This window comes from Mycetomoellerius zeteki, unplaced genomic scaffold (assembly GCF_001594055.1).
Source record: "Mycetomoellerius zeteki isolate Tzet28-1 unplaced genomic scaffold, Tzet1.0 scaffold35, whole genome shotgun sequence".
NCBI lineage: Eukaryota > Metazoa > Arthropoda > Insecta > Hymenoptera > Formicidae > Mycetomoellerius > Mycetomoellerius zeteki.
The window spans coordinates 1,402,359-1,425,292 of record NW_017257338.1 but is presented as its reverse complement, the minus strand read 5'-3'; the positions used below and the strand labels follow the sequence as shown (position 1 = coordinate 1,425,292).

At 33.5% G+C, this 22,934-nt stretch overlaps 3 protein-coding genes across 4 annotated transcripts in view; 1 reads left to right on the top strand and 2 right to left on the bottom strand.

Moving 5' to 3' along the window:
• Nucleotides 1–3,504, bottom strand: part of LOC108725534 (ATP-binding cassette sub-family G member 4) — a 16,598-nt gene extending 13,094 nt beyond the window's left edge. The window contains exon 1 of the mRNA XM_018452591.1: nt 3,367–3,504. The gene's annotated coding sequence lies outside the window, so the exon portion shown is untranslated. The remainder of the gene's footprint in view (nt 1–3,366) is intronic.
• A 5,253-nt stretch (nt 3,505–8,757) lies between these two features.
• RpL9 (ribosomal protein L9) lies at nt 8,758–10,598 on the bottom strand. The gene is made up of 4 exons (XM_018452721.1): nt 10,524–10,598; nt 9,615–9,753; nt 9,033–9,360; nt 8,758–8,947 (listed from the first exon to the last, which is right to left on the bottom strand). The coding sequence occupies exons 2-4, from the start codon at nt 9,750–9,752 to the stop codon at nt 8,841–8,843; spliced, it is 573 nt and encodes a 190-aa protein (XP_018308223.1). The 5' UTR covers nt 9,753; nt 10,524–10,598; the 3' UTR covers nt 8,758–8,840.
• An 895-nt stretch (nt 10,599–11,493) lies between these two features.
• The window catches only part of LOC108725596 (carboxyl-terminal PDZ ligand of neuronal nitric oxide synthase protein), a 23,803-nt gene continuing 12,362 nt past the window's right edge, over nt 11,494–22,934 (top strand). The window contains exons 1-7 of one of the 2 annotated variants that reach the window (XM_018452716.1): nt 11,494–11,824; nt 12,395–12,854; nt 16,303–16,450; nt 21,044–21,115; nt 21,214–21,303; nt 22,309–22,370; nt 22,631–22,739. In XM_018452716.1, the coding sequence (XP_018308218.1) occupies nt 16,343–16,450; nt 21,044–21,115; nt 21,214–21,303; nt 22,309–22,370; nt 22,631–22,739 (441 nt within the window). In that variant the 5' untranslated portion in view covers nt 11,494–11,824; nt 12,395–12,854; nt 16,303–16,342. Of the gene's footprint in view, nt 11,825–12,358; nt 12,855–16,302; nt 16,451–21,043; nt 21,116–21,213; nt 21,304–22,308; nt 22,371–22,630; nt 22,740–22,934 lie in introns of both variants that reach the window. The other variant, XM_018452715.1, reaches the window with a different exon arrangement.

The window sequence follows — 22,934 nt, the reverse complement described above, 5'->3', positions numbered from 1 at the left end:
ATTAAGATTGAAATTAATCGTTGGCACCTTCATCAGCCCGTGACTCGTATGGCCTTTACGGATTGTGTTATTATTATTTTTATTTTAAGAATTTCGAGTCTACAGAAATTGTTTTTATATATTTATTTATATCACACAAGGACAAAGCAGGATACTTTTGTTTATCTTAACTTTATTAACTTTATTAAAATAATTCAAGAATATTGAAATATTTTTTACTCTAAGGAATTCGACTGAATATCAAGTTCTTGAAAACGATTAAATTAAATAAAGGATATTATAAATAATGTATACAGTATTTTTCCATTGCACAATGTAGCTTTAATGTCATTGAAATAGTTTGTGGTTATTAATGTGTTTGCTATTCCACGTGAATCGATCGAAGGAGAGATAATAATAAAGTTCTTGTAGATAATGAAGTTCTTGAAGAGAGATAGTAAAAATGTGGACTTTGACCCAATACTTATAAGTTATGTTCATAAAATATGATATGTGGACTTTACTACCAGAGAGACGTATGACTGAATCATTCAGTATTTTTAAATAATTATACAAATAATCACATATAATTAATCCTTCTTTGGAAAGATGAATTTTAACTCTTCTATTACCAATAAGGATCTTTGAGAAACAGAACAAACTTTTTATTGTTCCAGAAAATATAAAAAGCCGATAAAATTCTAGTATACTTGTCACAGCTTTAACAACGAATTTTTACCATCAGAGAAGTCAAATTGTATTTTGTTTATCTTTTACAGATTTAAATTCATCTATCAAAATTTACAATAAAAATATCGATGTGCCTTTAAAGACCCCGACAGTGAGTTAAATATAAACTTTAAGCGTTTCATTTTCAATTTCCCAGTTCAAAGAAATAAATCTCGAAATAGAAAATATATTTTTGTTATTGTTTATGTAAGTTACGTTAATGTTTTCAGCAATAAAAACATACTTCTTATACGAAATCTGACGTATGTTGTTGATAATACAATCAAGTGTTATCAATTTAACATATAGCAACATGAGAGATTGCAATAACTGTTTCATTTGAACAAAAAAATTATTTAAAGAACGCTGATTACCCAATCACAATAATTAAGTTAATTGTAATATTTATCGTAGTGTAATCGAACACAAAAATTTCTGCATTTGTACTATAGAATAATTTACTGCAAAGACGATTTTATGTTTCCAAGAAAATTACCGTTAAGTTGTTTTTAATAATACTTTTAGACCGTAAAAGAGTGCACACAAGAAAAAATTTATTACACACAAAAAAATTTATTACACAAAAAAATAGAAAATAATATTTATGGATAAGAATATCCAATTCACATATTGATGGTCCATTGTCTATTTGAAAATAAAAAATTGTTGTACATCTTTTTTATTAAACAAATAAGAAATTAATATGATTAGTTTTGTCAAGTGTATCATGCCTACCTCACACATTTAACGCATATGATTTAACTAAATAGAATGTGAGACAGAAAATATAGAACTGAGATGGGTTAAAAGATCAAGATAGGAAACGCGTGAAGATTTATATTTAATTTTAGATTGGCGGGCACTACTTCCTCTCTATGTTGCGTTACGATATGAAACCGTAACCATGTGATTTACGCGTGTTGTTCTTATTTAAAATCACCACCGATTAATATCGATAAAGAATACGAGGACATCAAACGTCAAGGTGTATCGATGACATTGTAAATCTATAAATATAGAAGAGTAGCAGCTATGTACCTGTAAGTTTTGACTTCACTCTGAGCTAAATAGTTAAGCAACTGAAACTACTCTTATCAGCAAAGTATATGTATATTCAACGATGACCTTAGTAATCAATCGACACGTTTGTGAGAATGACGAGATGCAGAAATGCAAAATGTGAAACATCAATGAGCGCTCAAAGCAGTTATTGTATAAACGCGTAGGAAGATATTCTCAACTGCATGCTTATTTTTAGATGTATTTTTAGTGCGAAACTCTTGTCGCATGCTTCACAAAGGTTCCGATCAAACAATTTACAGCCCGATTTAATTCCCCTCGTTCGAAAACACCGTCGAAGCGGGACAACGACCTTTCTCTAGCCACATGGCAAATCCCAGTCGAACCATCGAGGAATTATCTGAAAAAACTCCCTCGTCGTTCAGGAGCAGCGAACTTTGAAGCGCAAAGAAAAATTTGATTCGCGCTTGTTGACGATTCAGAATATCAAGACGTTCGAAAAATCAATATCTTCTCACGGAAGATAGCAGAAAAATTGCGAGCGTTCATATTTTTCGGCAAGAAGCATAAATCTCTCTCTCTCTCTCTCTCTCTCTTTCTCTCTCTTTCTCTCTCTCTAACGCATCACGAGAAGTAACACCTGGCCAAATAAACATAAAAATTACTCTAAATATGGTTTAAGTCAAATAAAAATCTGTCGAACACACCTAAAAGCGCGAGAAAGAAATTCTGGAATTAATTTCTTGAAGCAACAGCCAATTTTTCACTTTGCGTGTTAAAAAGTCGTTGATTAACAATGTATCACGATCCAGTGTATTGCAAATTAGTTAATAACATGTGGTGTTTTAAGATATAATGTTTAATAGACTTGACAGCGAGAAAAGAATATATAAACTTTTACTGTCTGAATAAATAAATAAATTAATTAACGCTACAGCGCATCTCCTTTGCTTTCTCATTTTTTACCCACCGAGTCTTTCACAACTCACGTGAGATTTCAAACATTACAGTGTATAGCATTAACTACGACAACATTTTTTAAAGAAGTATCAGTTAATTATAATAATAATAATAATAACTTTGAGTGCAGCTAATCTGTTAGTTAAATTAATCTGTGAAACTTTCCGCGATCTTCATCATCTTTAAAAATTTTTCGTCCCATCTTCAGATCAACGGAAGAAGAAAAAAAAATTTACCTCTTCAACGAAATGTTCAAATGAATCTAAAAATCGGATTGTCAGATACATACATGCTGCCTTTTATCTTCGTATTGAATAAACGCGCGCCTTATGTGGATATTGAACTCGAGACGAGTCATATTATAATTATACGTTTCGAGGGCGCATTGATAAATCGGCTTGAGTCGCAACTTTTGACATTTAGCAATCATAGTTTCCAGCTACTAGCATCAGAGATAATATATCGCTGAGATAGCATTACACAAGATGTACGTAGAAACGGATGCGAATGTGTCGAACAAGAACGCAAAATGTGAAAGTATGAATTTCCTGGCTTCACGGTAAAACATCTTTCTCCTCCTTTTCCTTTTTTTCTCTTCTATTTCTTTTTTTTAGATTTACGTGGGCTGATCGCTCGGTTGCAGAATAAAGTTGCAAGGTACGATTATTAAGTACTTACGACATCCACCGGTCAACGCTCGAGCACCTCGATGATTGACGGGACGTGCAGAACGTGGACCGTTCGCAACCGAGGATGAAGCACTAATGAGCACTAACTCTCCAACAAAGCCGAAGACCCAAGACGCTTTTCTTCTTCACTCTCATTCGAGCCCCCACCTCGCCATTGAGTGCGACACGCATTTCAACCCTTTTCCCCTCCTGCGAGCCACTGATCTTCCAGAGCTGGTTTTCTTCAAGTGCAAAGAATCGCAGAGCATCTTTAAACCTTCTTATATCCTCTTTCTCTCATCTTCACGTTGAAGAGGATTTTACCACTGAAAAAAATTAACAAAAGAATTAACAAATTTAAAAAAAAATGAAAATTTATTAAATCGTATATATAATTGTATAAAAACATAAAACATATAAAAACTGTAAAATACTTAAAAATATACAAAACATATATATATATATAAACATTCTGTTTCTTTTACAGTAATAATTATAAAAAAATCCAAATAATGAGATTATGCGCATGCAAGCACGTATAAATAAGTGACCAATCAGCAAATAATTTGTTCATTGTTGACGCTATTATAAATTTAATTCTTATTATAGTTGCATAATCGTAAATCGTAATCGTAGAATTAATTAGATTCGTAATTCGTTTAATTGTGCCTTTATTTAAGAAATTGTTTTCTTACTGTGAGCGATTAGATGTATTATTCAGTAGATAAGAATTACATTATTTTAACTTCTTATTTATAGCACAGTAAAAATTTATAACTATAATCATATGAAAAGAATAATTGATACAAATCAGTAATATTTCAGATTTAGGAATAAACTGAAATATTTACGCGCATGTTGTTGCACTACTTAATACGACTAAAATAATTGTCATAATTAATTTAAAAACTTATCAAAAGTCCTTTTTTTTAAATGCGCAATAAAAGAAGATAAGTATACGAAACTTCAAATATTTGTAGCAATTAAAATGAATGTACGTACATTTTAAACAAAAAAAAGATAATATACATGAATTATTTTCAATAACACACGATTTTTTAACAAATAGAAAAGAACAATGATGCTTAATATTAACAAGAAAAATATTGCACACATTACAGCAAAAAATCTTATGAAGTATTGCTTGTATAACGTATTTATTTTGATAAACACACAAGATCAAGAATGACGTTATTTTTTACTCTCCTTATTTATCTATCGATAAAGGCAGAGTATTTTTATAGCGTAATACACAATGCCCTTTTAAAAATGTAACGCACTTAGAACTAATTATAATACACTACTCAACAAACTTAAAGGTCCTGTTCCCAAGGCTGGCAAAATTTTGCCCAACCCAGTTAAACCCATCGGTTAAAACCGGTTTTAACCAAAACGAAAAACCCATACTGAAATACACAAACAGGTTTTACTACGTTTTAGTTTACTATTCACTATTATTAAAGTCTAAGAAAATATAAATAAAAGTAATATGGTAGTAAACAGTCACAGAAAACGGAGATTATTTGTTTATATTATTTATATTTAATACTTTTCAATATAAGGATGATATTTTTTTATGTTATATATTATATAATATGTATATAAAAAAAGTATTATCGAATATATAAAAACACAGGACCGCTGAAAGCGAGTAAGTCCAAATCTACAATAGATATTTTAAGCCTTGAGCCAGAAATTGACCCATTACAGTCGAATGTGAGGAGAACAATTGACTATAATTTGTCTATTTATAGCTTTAAGTCTTCAAAATCTATTGTAGATCTGAGCTAAAAATTTCTGCGCGCGGTAAAACCAGCTTGCGTTCTATTTTTCTCGTTTTTGTCATTCTATAATATAAGGGATAAGAGAAATTGCAGCTAATATAAAGAGAATATATAATAAAGTAAAAAAGGATAATTTAGATTGTAATATGTAATTTGATATTCGAATAAAATCTCGTATATTAGTTGTAATAGACTAATAGCAGATGTATCAACCCGGCATTTTATGTAACAATAATATATAAACTTCTACATTAGTTGTATCGCAGTATCACAAGCGTTGTGGTTCAATCAGAATCGAGCTAGATTGATGTTGATTGGACTACAACGCTTGCGACGCTGCAATGCGACTAATGTAGAACCAGTTTTACGGTAGTTGATGAAACATCAAATTATAATTAAGAATTAGACTTAAGCCCATTCTATAATTGCGTAAACGTAGTTGTAAGTGGTCGTAGTTGTAAGAACTGACTAATCACAGTCCAATATTTGACTGTGATTGCAACACGGAGAGAATTTTTTTTTAAAGTTCACCTTGAAAATATGATAGTCGTGGGACAACACTGTATTTCGAAAAATTTTTTATGTAAATCTCTCTCATTAATTAATAAAACTACAATAAAATATAAAATAAGTTTGATTAATTTTACTGAAGTGCATAGTAAAAATCTTTAAAATATTATTGTACCACAATTACCATATTTTCACGGTAAATTTTAAAAGAAAATTCTCTCCATGAATGGTTAATTCTTACAGTTACAACCACTTACAAATACGCTTACACAATTGTAGAATATGGGCTTCACAGATTTTAACCTTCTAGCATAAAATAAAATTTTCATTATCAATTGTTTACTTTACTTATGATATCAGGTGATATTATATGCCCCCAGAAAAAAATGTTTTATATATAATTTTATATAATTGTATATAAATGGATATATTTTATATATAATTGTATATAAGATCCATCCATGTATACGTCCATCTATATACAAAAAAATATATAAAATTATATATAATTTTATATAATTATATATAAAATTAATAAAATATTTCTTCCCGAGCGCCTCCTATATGAAAAAATGATTCAGTTAAACAGAAAATTGTAATTTTTTCAAGTATTTCTCAGGTATTCTTACAAATATTTTCTATTTTGAAATATTAATTGTAAATTTTTATTTATATATATTTTTATTTTATATCTATATTATAAAAATTTAATATATGTAAAAAATAAAAAAATATGTAATATAAGTATTTACGAAGATACTAAGAGAGAGAGAGAGAGATAAAAAATGTATAACAAGTTGATTTATTGAACCGTTTTTACGTCATTGGACTTTAGCTGTAATATGTTTGTTTTATCGATTCCATTTAGACAAAAAAAAAAACAAAGTTGAAAGATCGACAACAAGACATACCATTTTCATATTAGACTGTTAGTTTAAACTGTTTATAAAGGTAATCTTATCTACATATATAATAGTCCAAAGGTAAAGATTCAATCAATGTGCAACATTCGATAACAATTAATTAATTATTCTATAGCTTGTATAACGTCTCAATGTTCAATGCATTATTAAGAGCAATGTTCAGTGTATTATTAAGAGCAACGATATTATTTATGATACAATATGTAAACGCTCGACTTTCATAACCGCGATATTATAATCTTATATATTAGTGCATGCGCTTCAAAAGTGCACTGTCCGATTTCAAACGTATATTCTGACTTAATAATAACATAATATACTTTTTTTTAGAATTCATACATTTTTTACTGATTAATAATATATTCATGCAACGTATATTATTTGTTTTTACGATTATAATATTTATTTGTATATTATAGATAAAATATATCGAATATTAATACATTAATATCTTTTAGATAATATATTAAATATTATTTCTCTCAGTTTCATTCTCTCATTTAAGGTTTTTTTTAATTTGATGAAAACGATGTGAATTGAATATTTATATAAACAATAAAACGTGAGCAAATTTTAATCGCATTGCGTCTTAATATATTATATTTCACTGCTTCGACGTGTGATAATCTTTTATGATTTATTTCAATCATAGGAAGATATTATATATACTTTACAGTTAGCCTGGTGTATTCTGCTTGTACACTATTATTGCTTGTGCATGCCTTGTTCCTTTTGACGCCTTCGGCGTTTTGGCACTTTTCCCATACAAGTTACCGCTGTTGTATATAGTATACGTATCAAGATAACACAATATTTACAAAATGTTTGTAAAATTTATTTTGAATATTTTTATGGTTTTAAATAACGCAGAACATAAATATTTATTATAAATATTATAAAATATTTATCGTAAATATTGTAATAAATGTTATGAAAATAAATAAGATTATTAAATTATTCTATAATTTAATAATATTTCGAATAAAACTTTATATGAAATATTCATATTCATATTCATATTCATAAATAGGTATAAAATGTTTATATATTATAATATTTCAAAAACTAAATAATAAATATTTATGAATATTTATTATAAATATTCTGTACTGTCTGGATACGTACTATTACAAAAAGAATCCTAGCACTTCCTTTCCTTAACAACTTCATCCTTTTTCTATCGGGTCCTTTGATTTTAGTTTATCTTTTTATTAATTCATATTCAGTTTTTTATTCATTCTAGTATATACATATGTCTCGATGCGTATTGTATTATACTGAAAAGCATTTATTTATTACATTGATTTAACAATCAGAAAAGTGAGGTGAGATTAGAAAATGGTGTGAAACTCTATTACAAAACAGTGACTTTTACTTTTATTAAAACGTGCATTGTTCCTTCTCGTTCCTTCAAATTGCCTTTATGAAATATATTTGCAATCAGTCTGCGTGTGAAATGAGATTCTATTTAACTTGCAATTACAGAATTGCAGAAATTGTACAGAAATACGCTTTTTCTTCATAAACGTATATCATGCAATTTTAATATTTGCGTTATATGCAATATAACACAAATTTGCGTAAAAAAGTTTTTCTCTTAAAACGTTTTAAAACAGTTCAATAAAGACAAAACAGATTTTTTTAAGTGTTACAAGAGATAACCATTTAATAGACGTTTTAATATTATCTGTTTGCACTTTTTATGAAGTTAATATTCCGTTTCCGTTTATTATGAAATGAAATAATACATTGATATTGAAATAAAAATATTCATTTCAAATAATTATTATTATCACAATAAGATGCACCATTAACCCTCGCATTTTTATTATCGTGCTCACGTGCTCTTGATGATGCTGCAATGAACATTCCCGGCAATTCGCAATCAATTAGGTCATAATATTTAGGTCATTTATCTACCTGCATAAAACCATAAATACATAGTGATCAATATATTTACTAAATTAGTAATTAATGACAAACTAAATTCTTGAATAACAATTTTCTTTACATGTATACATTTCAATAAAGCGATAGAATATATCATTTTCAAGTCAAAATGAAAAATAAAACCCATATATATATTAAATACATATATACATAAAATAAATGAAAAACAATGTGCACTTATTATAAGATTATTTTTTATGTGCTAGGAATATCAAAGTAACATTGGTAGAAATAATGAAAAACTGTACATTTATTTCAATATTGGGTCAATAAAAGTATGAGCATAAATTCTATCATTCAGTTATACATAAAAGAATTTATTCATCATCTTGTACAACTGTTGTTTTCTCAGACACATAAAGTCCATCCAAAAACTTTCTAATATCCTTATTCTTCACTGTGGTTGACTGTTGAATAAGAGCAGCTAAAAATAGAACACATTTATTAAGCTTATTAAGTTTATTTATTTGTTTAAAAACTAATAATACTTATATATATAAAGTATTTACCTGAACGAGATACATCTTCTAAGGAATTTCCTTCTATGATTAATTCATCTTTCTGTTTGCCAGAATTTGCAACAGTAACACCTGGTGCCATTTTGACGCGACGTATATATTTCTCGCCCAAGAAATTACGAATTTCTATGACCGTGTTACTCTCTGTAGTCACGCAGTTGATAGGAAAATGGGCGTACACAGCTCGCATTTTATACTGATAGCCCTTTGTCACACCTTTAAGCATGTTTTCAATATGCGAGCATACGGTACGGACGGCAGCTAGTTCTTTTTTCGTACCAAACCATTTCTCTACCTTCAATAATCTCGGGCTAACCATCTAATATAAAACAAAAGGTACACACTCATAAAATATAAATACTAATTTTATATCTACATTTTACATCTTGATGTAAATTGAAAAAATATTTCAGATGTGGATTTATCATTTATGAGAAATGAAGGGGAATCCAAATTCTCATCACAATAGTTAAGATTACTTTAGTAAAATTTGATTAAAATTACAAAAGGTTCCTGGAGGATAATTCTTCAAGAAAAACACCATATATTTTATAGTAATAATATTCTACTTACACGAATATCGAGTGCAAGATGTTTGAAGGATCGTTTCAACACACCTCTTGGTCCTTTCACCGTTACCAGACGGGATTTGACTGTAACAGTCAATCCCTCTGGGATTTTTACCGTTTGATTAGTAACTATTTGCTTCATTCTGTAACATAAGTAATTTTATATATTTACATTTGTAATATTAGATCTATACCTGAATTATCATAACAATAAAGCACCATAAATCTAAGATATAACAGTAGATTTTCAGAAGTTCTGATAAATTAAAATATTACATATTTGTCAAAGGAGACACAATAACTATAAATGGAGTAAAAAAGAGCAAATAATATTTTGTACGTATTTGAATGAAAAAATTTAAATTCCATATATGTATTATTGTTTATATTTACTACCTTTTATTAACAAATAAAATGCTATTATAAATAAAAATTATCTCGACGTTATTAAATAAAATATTTTAAAACTGTAATAAGAAAATATTATTGGAAATTTTGCTGTATTTACTGTAATATAAATAAAATACACTCCTTATGATTCTCAAATATAATAATTTATAGGTTAGAATAGGTTACTGCTCAACATCACGTGTTCACATAAATTAAGATAGACGAACAACAATCACGTAATTTTCCACAATTTACACATTAATTTTTCATACGTAATTTCGATTATATTACATTTATTTAAATAAAAATAAATGTAATTCTCGAGTAGTAAAAAACTATAGATGCACACATCACGTCTTGTCGGTGCTACACGCCTCGAATTTTGCAAAAAAAATAATATTTTCCCACAAAAGTACGAAAAATGACGATACGAAAAACATATAATATCGTATTATCGGATTCGACGCATCGACGGATTGATGTGGATTCTATAAAATATTTTCCATCACGAAAACTTCATTACCTTGCGGTCCGCCATACAACCAGAAAAGACCGAAATACTAAGATGGCGTCTCAATTCTCGTATAATGAAGATAATAGAGCGGCGCACTTCTCGTTATATTTTATCCGTCATTTTTTATCTGCCGCGTCAGATGGCGCTGTAGTTCTTCAGAAAGAAATGTCCAACGTGATTGGACAAAATTAACGCTGTTATATTAGTCCTGAATTTTTATTTAAGTTTTGCTCGTAATTTTGCTCTTATTTTATGGCAATATAAAAATCATAAATAATATATTTAATGATATATAATAATGAATACAAAATCATAATTATATTTCTGAGATGTGTAACTTATAATTCTTTTAATTATTTTTAAATGTATCTCCAAGATTAGAAAGTATTAGAAAAAAAGTAATACATTAATTTTATCATAGCGCGCGCGCGATCAATAATTCCCTTCCGCTTACCGATATTAATAAAGCTATTACATAACATCTTTATTCTCTAAAACTTTTAAAGTGAATTAATTTCACTCCAAACAGTGAAATCCCACTCTTAAAGATTGAAAATTGAGCCACTTTTTCAAGACTGGTTCAATTTTTACTCCTCGGAATGAAATTCTATTTCAAAGAATTTAGAGAGAGAAAGTTTATTCTTTTTAGCTGAACTTGCAGAGTTCATCTTCTCTCCCTTCTTCTCTTCAACGTGAAAAGAGGAAAAAGATAAATCGTGCAAGAAGTTCAGCTAAAAAGAACAGGCTTCAATAGTATCTCGTCGGTGATCGTATGAAACATACGCTAAAAAAAAATTATGCGGGGCCCGAAAACACCCTTCGTTACTACATTCCTATATGACACTGCCGTTCGGACGGTCACGTGATCTTTGACGCAACTTCACTCCATTGCTCGATCTTGCTCCGTCTCGCGCATCGGTCGTGGGTCGCGACCTCGGACACGGCGACCGGCGTGGCACGGTGGCTGGTAGCACGGTTGACGGCCTCGGCTCGGCGACGACCGCGCATCATTTCAGCAGAGGCGGCGCGGCGGCGCGCGCGGCACAAGCCGACTATATAGAGACTCGCGGGCACGGCTTTCAGTGCGAAGCCGGGTGCCGCTCGCGGTGGGGATGCCGCGTCGTTGCGTACCGCGTCCGTAGGGCCCTGCGCGCGCGCGCGCTAACCGACGCTCGCGTAGCGCGCACGGTGCGTCGTCGTCCCCGCGACTAGACTCTCCCCCGAGTCGAACGCGCGCCCCTTACGTTGCAGTACGTGTTTTCACGTCCCGTGGCGAGCGCCACGCAGCTACGCGGGAAGCGGGGTTCGGGGTACGGGCATTTTTTTTCTCTTCCTTCCATCTTTCTTTCTCTCTTTCTTTCTTTCTTTCTTTCTTTCTTTTTCTCCCTCTCGGGGGGCCTGACGGCGCGACACGAGAGCGTAAGGAGCGGTAGCGCGCGCGTTGTTGCGGTCTATCGACTCCTCGGGCTCGAACGGGGATAACCGAAGTGCGCGGCGCGAGGCACGCTTGACGCTGGAGGTGCCGCGGCCGTACGTCGTGCTATGCCAGTATAAATATTGTTCTGTCGCTCGCGCGAACCGCAGCAGGCAGCTTCTCTGCTCCTTTCTTTCACGCTACTCCTCTTTTCGTTCATATCTCCTCCCTTCTTTTATTTTATTTTTTTTTTCGTCCTTTCTCTTCTCTCAAATTCCTCATTGTCTCGTCGCTGCTGGTCGCCCGTTCCACGTTCGCACGATCCAGCTCCCTCGACGAAATCGCCGAAATAAAAAATATACGGGCGCGAATTTGAGTGATCGCAGTGAATAACCGCGATTCGTTCAGTGATAGACTCTTCTCGTGATAGAAATGGTCGGAGTAGTTATCCCATGTAATCCCGCAGGACGCGAAACGTCCGGTGAGCCGCGGTGACCGTGCCGCTCTGTCATCTGTTTCCAAGAAAAGAGAGAGAAAGAGAGAGAGAGAGAAAAAAAGAGAGAGCGAGAGAAAGGGAGGGAGAGGGAGAAAGGAAAGAGGGAACAAGAGTGCGAGAGGACTGGCCTCTACCTGCCGAGCGGGCGAGCCGAGCGATCGAGACACCCGTGTGTATGTGTGGTAACCCGTGGTATGGCTCGTCGTCGGTGGTTCCTCGCCGCCTTTATTACAGCGGAACCCGAATGCGTGCGCGAACGCGAACGTACCCCTCTTGCCTGACCGGCCTACCCCGCCACCGTAAGGCTGCGTTCACACGTGAAATCGATTTTCGCGCGGGGACCGTCATCCGGCCGTACCTCGCCGAGGAGTCGCATTACCGCGGTTAATGAACGGAACCAGCACCGGCCGATCGTCCAATCAGCTTTTAGGTAAGATCCACCAGAAAGATTTCGACAACAGACCTATTCTTTTCAGCTCGACTTGCTGATAGTTCATCGTTTTTTTTTCTCCTAAAGGAAAAAATTAATCAAGTTCAGCTAAAAAGAACAGATCTCATCAACCTTCTTTTCTTTTTCTCTTTTTTTTTTCTTCTGTCTCATCTACAGCGATCGAAGTCATCGCTGATATCGAGAGAACTCGTCTTCAAATGGAGAACGAAGTCTTTTCGGTTCGTCGAACCCGCTGTATTTCGCGGAGCAAACACGTGGTGTTTATAGGGAAATCTTCTCATCTTAGACGCAATTAAGATTTTATTTATCAATGTAATATACTTTGTAGTAATTCATTCATTGTTCGACACGCATAGCGTATCGAGTAATCGATGCTATGGTGGTAATTGTAAAATTAAATTAATTCTCAATGCAAATTCAATGAAATTTGTCGGAATTCCACCCAAGGAACACCCCAAGTCAAAAGAAAATCAAAATGACTTTATTTTGACATCATGAAAGTCGAAATGATGATTTTTTGTTACCAAATTTTACGTTAAGAATCGAAATAAAGTCATTTTGATTTTTTTATGTTTCTTGGACATCATACTAATAATTGAGTAATAATAATCTCGATGATTTTTTGCATAAACGCTGAATTGCTTAAAAAACGTGGATCACATAAGATCTGTTCGTGTCGTTTGCATTTTTTATTCATCATTTTACACTTTCTCTTTTTTCTACGTCCGAGTATATATTTATAAGTGCAAACATTTTTTGAGATTTCAATCAACGCGAACAAACCTGATAATTGTGCGGAAATCAGTTTTCCATCCCCCATCGATATCATTACGTGGAGACGCGCTTGGAGTTCTCTTCCCGACAGAAGCATCGCGTATGGTGGCTCTTTTCAATAACTTATGTAATGATTTTGCAACCGAAAGCATCGAGCAAAATCCTTTTTTTACCGCATCGATCGAGACGCTTATACGACTCCGATATCTAAGATCTCGGATTGCGGCGCAACGTGTCATGGAGCTCGCGCATTGTAAACAGATGATCTTGACAGCTTCTTTGCACGTATGCGTCGCACGTGCGTCGCTGCGTATTTTTCTCGTAGTTCTCCGATTAACCGTGTCCGCAAGTGCGGATACATATTTTCTTTGTCTGCCCGCACCGCGTTACGCCGGTGTGAACGCCGCTTGGCTCAGGTGCGCGTGCACAAAGAGGCATCTTCGATGATGCATCTCACGCGGCTGGCATCTCGCAGCGGAAACGGCGGCGCAACCTTCTCTGCCGTATCGCGAACCGCGAGTGTAGGTACTCTGAATTTCTGAAATGCGGCTTGCAAAAAGAAGAGCCTAATAATAGCTATGAAATATGAATGAAATACTTTCAATCAAATGTTCGATTAATGTAACTAAGAAAGAATCAGGGTTGGGTAAGTTAACTTTTTTTTAAACTAAGTTAAGTTAAAGTTAACAGCCTTGAAAATTTAACTTACTTGAAATACAAGTTCATCCGTAACGAAATTAATTGAATTAAAAGTTAAGTTAATAAAAAAAATAATTGAAAAGTTGAAAGTTAAATTTGGTCCAAACAACAACCAAAAAAAGAAAAAGAAAAAGTTTAACCATTTTACATAATTTTTCGTATTTTTCTTTTCTCACAGCATATTTATTAAATATCTGGTTATTTTTGTTCATAAATAACAATTATACAATATAAAATTACTAAATTATATATAACTCATTATCCTCTCGCATTGTGTCTGAGGATTGCGAGGAGGGTTGACTTAAAAAATAATCAAATTAAAAGTTAATAGTTGCTGATAAAATGTAACTAAATTAAGTTAAAAAGTTAAGAGTCTAGAATTAAAATTAATTAACTTTTTAACTTTTCAACTTAACTTTTATCTTTTTAACTTAGCACTATCCAATCCTGCTAAAAATAATTTTACTTTTCTAAATATTTACTTTATTATCAAACATATTATCAAACATAATAACCGATTACAATAATAATTATTGTATTGAACAAATATTAACTTTTAATAAATATTTGTTAAATGTAAACAGTATTTATTTGATAAAAATCATTAATTCGATTTAACTATCATTTTTTTTATCGAGTAAATATTTGTTTACTGTAAGTGAATGATTACATAGTACTATTTTAAAAAATATATATGCCTTAAAATTTAGTAACTTTTTCCAGTGTAAATATTTAGAAAAACAAAATCATTTTTAGTTATATTAATAAAAAAATTGAAATTATTTCACTCAACATTTGATAACTGTCATTAAACTCTTTTCAGTGCGCTATTCTCGCGTGCTTGAAAAGAATTTCCCCTGAAAAAAAGAAAGGTTTGCCAAGGACATTCGTTGTTGTACGAATAAAGTGTCACGGAATATATATATTTTAATGAAGCGAGAAATAATTTTATGTTTGAGATATTATCGCGTAATTTTTATCCAAACGATCACTATTGTTCGGCGATTGCGCGCGTATAGATGTTTAGTTTATCATCTGTCAGTTTTGTATAAATGAACGCATGTTACGCTAAAAAATACATCCTGTATAAGTATTATCTTTAATTATCTAGAACTTTTTTTAAATGGAAGTGTGCTTCGTTATGAATGTATAAGATAAATACTTTTTAAAGAATTCACGAAGTTTCCGATTCCGTCATTGGTTAACGTCAGTACGTCAAATCGCGTAAATTGGATCGTTATATCGTGAATTACACGTCTACGGTAAACATACCCGCGGTGTTCCGTGAATGAAACAGCAACCATGCGCTTACGATAGGAAATCAGCGCTTACAAGTTATCGTGTACCTTTTAAGTGCATCGAAAATGACTATATATGCTGTGCAGTCACGAACGCGATTTAGTAACACGCATGTATCATACGCTCATTGCGCCGGCTTACTTATTTTCATTGCCGACTTAGAATTGCTCCCGGTAAAAAATAAAATTTTTTACCGTGATTTCTCATAAGTATTCCGATGTTTAAAGAGAAAACGCTATCCTAAACATACCATAATTGTCGATTCAAATTCTCGACTTTTAGGACAAAGAGGAGAGAGTACAGGATTCTGTTAATTAAAATTATAATTTAAATGATAATTCGTTTCTCCTAAGTGTAGAATTAAAAGGAAGGACGAAATTAAACCTGAGCTAATTTATTTTACTTATTCCAATGGAAATCGTTTCTTGAGATTAAAGGCGATGATTCTGACAATCTGTAAAGTTGCGAAAGATCATGCAAAATGTGAAAGATCATCAAGACATCCCTCGTTTAATTCTGCTACTCAGTACTTGCGTTTGACGCAGCTTTGAAGTATGTCTTTGAAATTCGACAACTGCTATTGGTGTAGAAATGAGCGTCCAGGAACATTTATCCATGCATGAGAATACTAATGGACCGTTTATTATAATTGCAGCCAGGCTGGACGAGCGTAGTCGAATGCAGCTGGGCTCAGCATGCCCTCTAAGAAGCAGTACAACCTCGTACATAATGACGAGTACGACACGCGAATACCGCTGCACAGCGAGGAGGCGTTCCACCGCGGAATCGTGTTCCACGCCAAGGTAATCTGGGGTGATTTCTTATCCACTTCGGTCCATACGGGCAACCTCCGGCTTCTATTCGTTTTTCTCAATTCTCGGCGAGTCTGTCTCGGCGCTCTTGTCAACCTGAAGTACACCTTGCATCCTTCTACATGTTTCTGTATTTCCGATCTCGTTCGAGAGTCTACGCTGAAAATACGAGTTCTTGTCAAAGATATAAAAAATGTTTAAAAAACATTAAGTTGGAAAGAAATCGTAAAACATTTTTAGACTGTCGAGCGATCTCTTGCTTATGTAAAATTCGAACAGCTGTGCTCGAGAAAAATATTGATCTTCCTACTGGATAGTAATACTCAAATTGCTCCGATAATAATTAATAGCGTTTTTCACTGGCAGAACTGGTGCGCACTCAGTGAGTGCACATTAAAGCTGTTGTACACTAATCTAATCTGAATGTAAAAGTGAAATATCTCAATTAATAAAATACCCAATGTATTTTTTATCAAATAGCACAATAAAATGTATTGAGGATTTCGCGGTTTTAATTCGTTTCTATATTTTTATTAAACGTACATCTTTATGTCGATTTTTGTACAATGGTTTTAAAGTGCACTGAGTGCGCATCAGATCTGCCAGTGAAAAACGCTATAAATGTGATGTGGATTTCTGATTGCAAAAATTCCATCGTGCGTTTTGCGCCAAGCGAGTGCACACTTTCAGAAAATAGCAACACTAACGGTCGATAGCGTCTCACGTCAGAGGAAAATGTATGTCGACTATAAACCACGCTTCTTTCCTCTGACCGCCGTGCGATGGGAACGAAAGCATCTGCTTTGACATGGTTGCGCTAAAAAAGAATTTTCACGCCTTCTTAGTCCCGTTTCAGTGAGATATTTGTAGTATTATCGACATAATGATGCGAGAAAGGACAAATTTGCGAACGCGGGGACACCTTTGCATAATATTGCGAAATGAAGCGTGGCTGTGTTAAGTGTTTCTAACGATTCTAGCGAATTCGATTGGATGCACTCATTGTGCGCATTGGTGTATATTAAAGTCGTTGTACACAGATTCACATACAAATGTATGTTTAATGTAAATATAAAACGAATTAAACCATGAATTCTCAATGCATTTTATTGTGCTGTCATTAAGTCTGTATTTTATAATCCGAAAATGTTTGCATTTTATTTTTACAGATTAAATCAGTGTACAACGGTTTTAACCCTAGAATATCTTCTGAAAAATTCTGAAAACACACCAGTGGTCTGGAAGATCACTATAAACTATAATAAAAAAGATTTGGTATTACAACCTACGTAGGTATAAAAATATACATTCCATACAAAGCTAATAAGAGTCAAGGCCGATGAAGGTGCCAACGATTAAATTATAATGTCATTAATTAATTTTCATTGTGTGGAATCTTCTTTATTTTGAACGTTTCGGCTCTCTTTGGAGTCCTCTTCAGCAATATTACATATCTCAAATCCTATTCATTGAACCTTCCGTCAAGCGTGAGTCACTAACAGGTTCCCAACTGCAGTGGATTCTGATTTGTAATATATAAAGTTTAAGATTGAATCAATTTATGTAGGTATATTCCTAAATGTCAGAGCTTCAAAATAAAAAAAAATTTATAAATATTAATCTGAACCGATAGCATATTATTAAATCATAAAATAAAATTCTCTCTCTTTTCTTTTCTTCAAGCGAAATTTCAATTGAAAGACCCACACACATGTAAATACGTGTTCTAGGGTTAATAAGCACTAGTTCATCCAACCGAATTCTCTATAAGCGAATTCGAAAAAGTGAGGGAAAAGAGAAGGAGATGCTGCGCGGTCGGTATCTTATTTTCTTATCGTTTCTAATATTATTTCTCACAATGGGCAATAAAGACCCCGGAGCGATCCTTTTGCAACGGTACTGAATCGCGAGGCGGACTGCAGTCCCCGATGGCGGGGAACGAGTATAACGTAACGTTAAGAAAGACAATATCCTTTGGTTTCCCGGTCTCTCGAAATCGATTCTCGGAAACTCGCCGATTGTGCTCGGGAATAATATTTTTACGTCGTCGTCGTCGTCGTCGTCGTCGTCTTGGTCGTGGTCGTGGTTGTCGTCGTCGATGGTGCAACAATTGCGACGACAGTCGCGATACCAGGTGGCTTATTTCTGGACGACGACGCCGTTCGCCGCTTTCGCGGTCTCCGTGACGTCATCGTATCGTGCACGTGTTTATTTCGGTGGCACTTCTTCTGAGAAAGGTTAAAGTTTTTGTGTGCACCCCCACGCTCGTAAATCCCGCACGCCGCGCCGTGTGAAAACCGCTTCAGCATTTTCGACTTTTGATTTATGTCGCGTCGTTGACGTTCGCGCTTACGTAGGAGCTCGAATCGCGTATCGAAAGACGTCTTTAAAGCGAGTTCCGAACGAACGTTTCTTAAACTTTCTCGGTTCATAGAACTCTGAACGACGCTTCGTTTATTTGGCAACCCGGGAAAAGTATCGCGAAAATGATTTCGAGAAAGAGCGACCTGTGAACTGAATCTTCAGGCGAATTTTATGTCCCGATCGAGGAGAATTTTCCTCCCATTTTTTCCTTAAGCGTTTCTCTCCAATATGACACGAAATAAGAAAACAATAATAATCTTATTATTAAAATATTAAAAAAAAAAAAAAAGATTTTGTCTAATCCATAGATATTTGCCGCAATTAAACTGATTCTGAAGTGCTAAGTAAATTAATAGACTACGGATCATTTGTGTTTATATTTAGTGTTAAAACACAGCTGGGGTCTGCAATTTGTCTTATATGAGAATCGTGCCCACAATGCTGTTCAAGAATCAGATTTTAGCGCTTAGTGGGGCTATAAATACAAATCGATATACTCCGCAGAAAGAGAGAAACTTTGCTATTAATATTGCATCTACGTTATACGAAGTAACACACGTATTCATTAGAATTGTAATGCAGGAAACAGAGGTCCGATAACTAAATTTAATTCAATTCAACGAAATATGTCGTGCGTCGATTTTAAGTGGTTTTTCTGATGAGAAACACGCGAAGTCGAAGCGAGATTTTTTAGCTACGCGAGTATAGCTTTTCTTCAATTCTTTCTCGGTTATCGCAAGACGCCGACGGTTATCGATCGCAAATTTACAAAGAGACCGTCCTCTTCCTGTCGTAAGCGTGTGCGTGGGAGAATACCACGTGTGCGTCGAATCACCCGAACACGTGGCTGAGGCCATCGCTTTCAATGGGGGAATTCTAAATACAGATCGTCGGACCGTAGTGCTCCTCTCGCTGTATGGTTATGGTAGCATAACTACATGTAATGTGCTTTGTGTACTACAAATGCAAGCGGGACGTTCCGCATGTCATCGAGATCTCTCCCTGTAAAGTTTCTGACATTTATTCTACCAAGGCAATTACCGGAAAATTAACGCGTTGATTAATCTTTAGAGGACCAGAGACTCCTTTAGAGACTCGATAGTGGCGCTATCTTTTTCGCCTCTCAACCCCATGACATTGACAAAAAAATTCTAGCCCTTAAAGGGATGCTGGAGTTACCAAATTATCACATTACAGTCGTATAAAAATCTTTGAATCGACTGAACGGAATAAAAAATCCTTTTATAAGATTAAAGTAGACGCAAAATTAGGAGGTAATTGTAATGTGATAATTTTATCACTCCAACATCCCCTTAAAATAAAAAAATCGATCAAAAACATGCTGGTCCTTAGAAGATTAATACCCGTTTCTAACAATATAGATTAATTTTAACAAATAAGAATTAAGATCCAACCGTGTAAATGTACAACATACATACGTTTATTATAATTATAGTTGTTATAACCATAAAATAGTTGAAATTACCATAAAAATGGTTCAAGTGACTATAATTAACTATAATTAACCATAAAAAATATGGTTGTCCCAAAATATAACTATAAAATTATAGTCACCTGAACCATTTTTATGGTAATTTCAACTATTTTATGGTTGTAACAACTATAATTATAGTCATTTTAGGTTGTCAATTATATACATTTGTTGCTGGAACTATATATATAGTTACTGTTATTATTATTATAGCAGTAATAATCATAATTATAATAATATATAATTATAGTTACAAATACCAAACATTTTTCTCTCTGTGTATATATGAAAATAATCCCCTCTAAATTAATTCGGTAAAGAATTTTTGATGTTCTTAAATTTTAATAAAAAGAAAATTTTAATCTCTTCTCGATTCAACTTGTTCTTCATTTTTTTTACCAATTCTTAAAACTAGAAAAAGATGAAGATTTTTTTAGATCGTTTCCTTTAGTTTGGGAACGTATCTCGAGAGATTTCATTATGCCAGTTACATAAATCGCTCTTCGAGTATTTGAAAGAATTAGTTTTAATTTTTTTAAATGAACTATGGATCAATGACCGCGCGAGATGACTACATCGAACCTTTCGCGACCTATGAAGACACAATATATAAATAAATGCGATTTTCTTAAAGAGAAAGACAAGTCGTACTGTTTACTCTATCCTTCATCCAGCGAATTGTTAGCCAATTGTTATCTCAGCGAACCGCTATGTTTCTTCCTTTTCAGTTCATCGGCTCTATGGAGGTTCCGCGACCGACTAGCCGAGTGGAGATCGTGGCGGCGATGCGAAGAATCCGCGTGAGTACGCGTAATAGCTAATTAACCCAGTTAGAGAAACAGTTTTGTCTTTGTAACCGCGAATCGTTTCATGTAATTCGAACTCGTTTGATTCACAGTACGAATTTAAGGCCAAAGGGATCAAGAAAAAGAAAGTGACGCTGGAGGTCTCGGTGGATGGGCTGAAAGTGACCCTACGGAAAAAGAAGGTAATCCTTGTTGAATACTATGTTGCTACTCGCTCGTATGCATATGATTGAACGCGTTGTCTCTCAAATTATCTCGTTAGTCTCTAAGCCGGATAAGCTAATTCCCGTACATACACAAGCGAATGAAATGAGTCTGCTAGTTTCAATAGTGTATTACATAATTTCAAGAAGAAATGAAGAGAAAAGGAATACATTACACACATTGATGAAGATTTGAATGAATTAACTCTCCGAATTTGACGTTAAAATTTATAACAACAGATTGGGGAAATCTCTGTGAGATCCATTTAATATAAATTAATTAAAAGGCATTAATTAATTTCAAGGAATTAAAATGACATTAAAAAACAATCAAAATTATATTTTAATAAGAATAATTCTACAAATATAATATAAAGAAAATTGAATTGTTTGATATTTTTGAGACAAAGAGATTTATAATTAAATAGTTCAAGGCTCACAGCGCTTCAGAGAGTTAAATAATCGATATAAGAATTCTTAAAAATTCAACCCCAGGTGTTTGTGCTAAAAATGACATTCTCTACTATTCTTACTGCAATCTACTGGTCTCGTAAAATCTGTTTCTAATTTATCTAATTTCTATTTTCTGCGGAGTTACGTTGATAAATATATTTTCTACATGCGATTTCGTCGTTTGCTTGCTACATCAGCACAATTCTTGTACGCGAAAATTCCTCTTGGCGACATCGAAAGATTTCCACGACGTCCGCATAAAATAAGGACGTCATTCGCGAATACTTGGAGGGACGGTAAGACAAGAGGGGAAAATCGCGTACACTCGATGACGTGCATTTCGTAACAGAGATTTATAACAAGAAATGATTTTGGACAAGCGCCACGTTGTCTTCGCACTGATACACATGGGCGTCTTATATATTTTTGATGCTTTACATGCGGTAACCGATAGCGGTAACAGCCAAAAAAAAATATATCAGCTAATAATATTTTTTAAGTAATGACTCGCCATTCGTGATTCTTTTGCAGAAGAAACAGCAGCAATGGATGGACGAGAATAAAATATATCTGATGCATCATCCAATTTACAGGTGAGATCGTCTGCTTATCGCAACTGACACTTTTTCGATTCGATTTATTAAATCTTTTTGCAATTTATATAATACTCGTACAGAATATGGAAATGTCAGTAAATGAACACGATGAAAAATATCGCATAAAAATTATGAACTTATCATTGTAAAAATATTACGATATATCACGTGAAAGATCCGGAAAATAATGCGCAACTTAGATACCTTGGATAATTTTTTAATAAAACACTTACTGAATGTACTTTTTTTTTCTTTAGGATATTCTACGTTTCGCACGACAGCCACGATTTAAAAATATTTAGTTACATTGCCCGTGACGGGAGCAGTAATACTTTCAAGTGTAACGTCTTCAAATCTAGCAAAAAGGTTAGTGTCAATTTTATCTCCGATAGTAATTTAATTAATCTTCAGTATATATATCATTGAGCTTCCTATGTCGGACATGATCTCGAATTACATCAGGAAAGAATTACGCAGACGTAGTCATGCAATACGAAATTATGCATTATTTTTTAGGATTTACTCTTTTATATCTCGCTATATATATATATATATATATAA

Coding starts and splice junctions, on each gene's coding strand:
- RpL9 (XM_018452721.1), bottom strand. CDS start 9,752: ATGAAGCAAATAGTTACTAATCAAACGGTAAAAATCCCAGAGGGATTG. Junction 9,361..9,614: donor ATCTTGCACTCGATATTCGT/GTAAGTAGAATA, acceptor GTTTTATATTAG/ATGGTTAGCCCGAGATTATT. Junction 8,948..9,032: donor AGAAGATGTATCTCGTTCAG/GTAAATACTTTA, acceptor TTCTATTTTTAG/CTGCTCTTATTCAACAGTCA.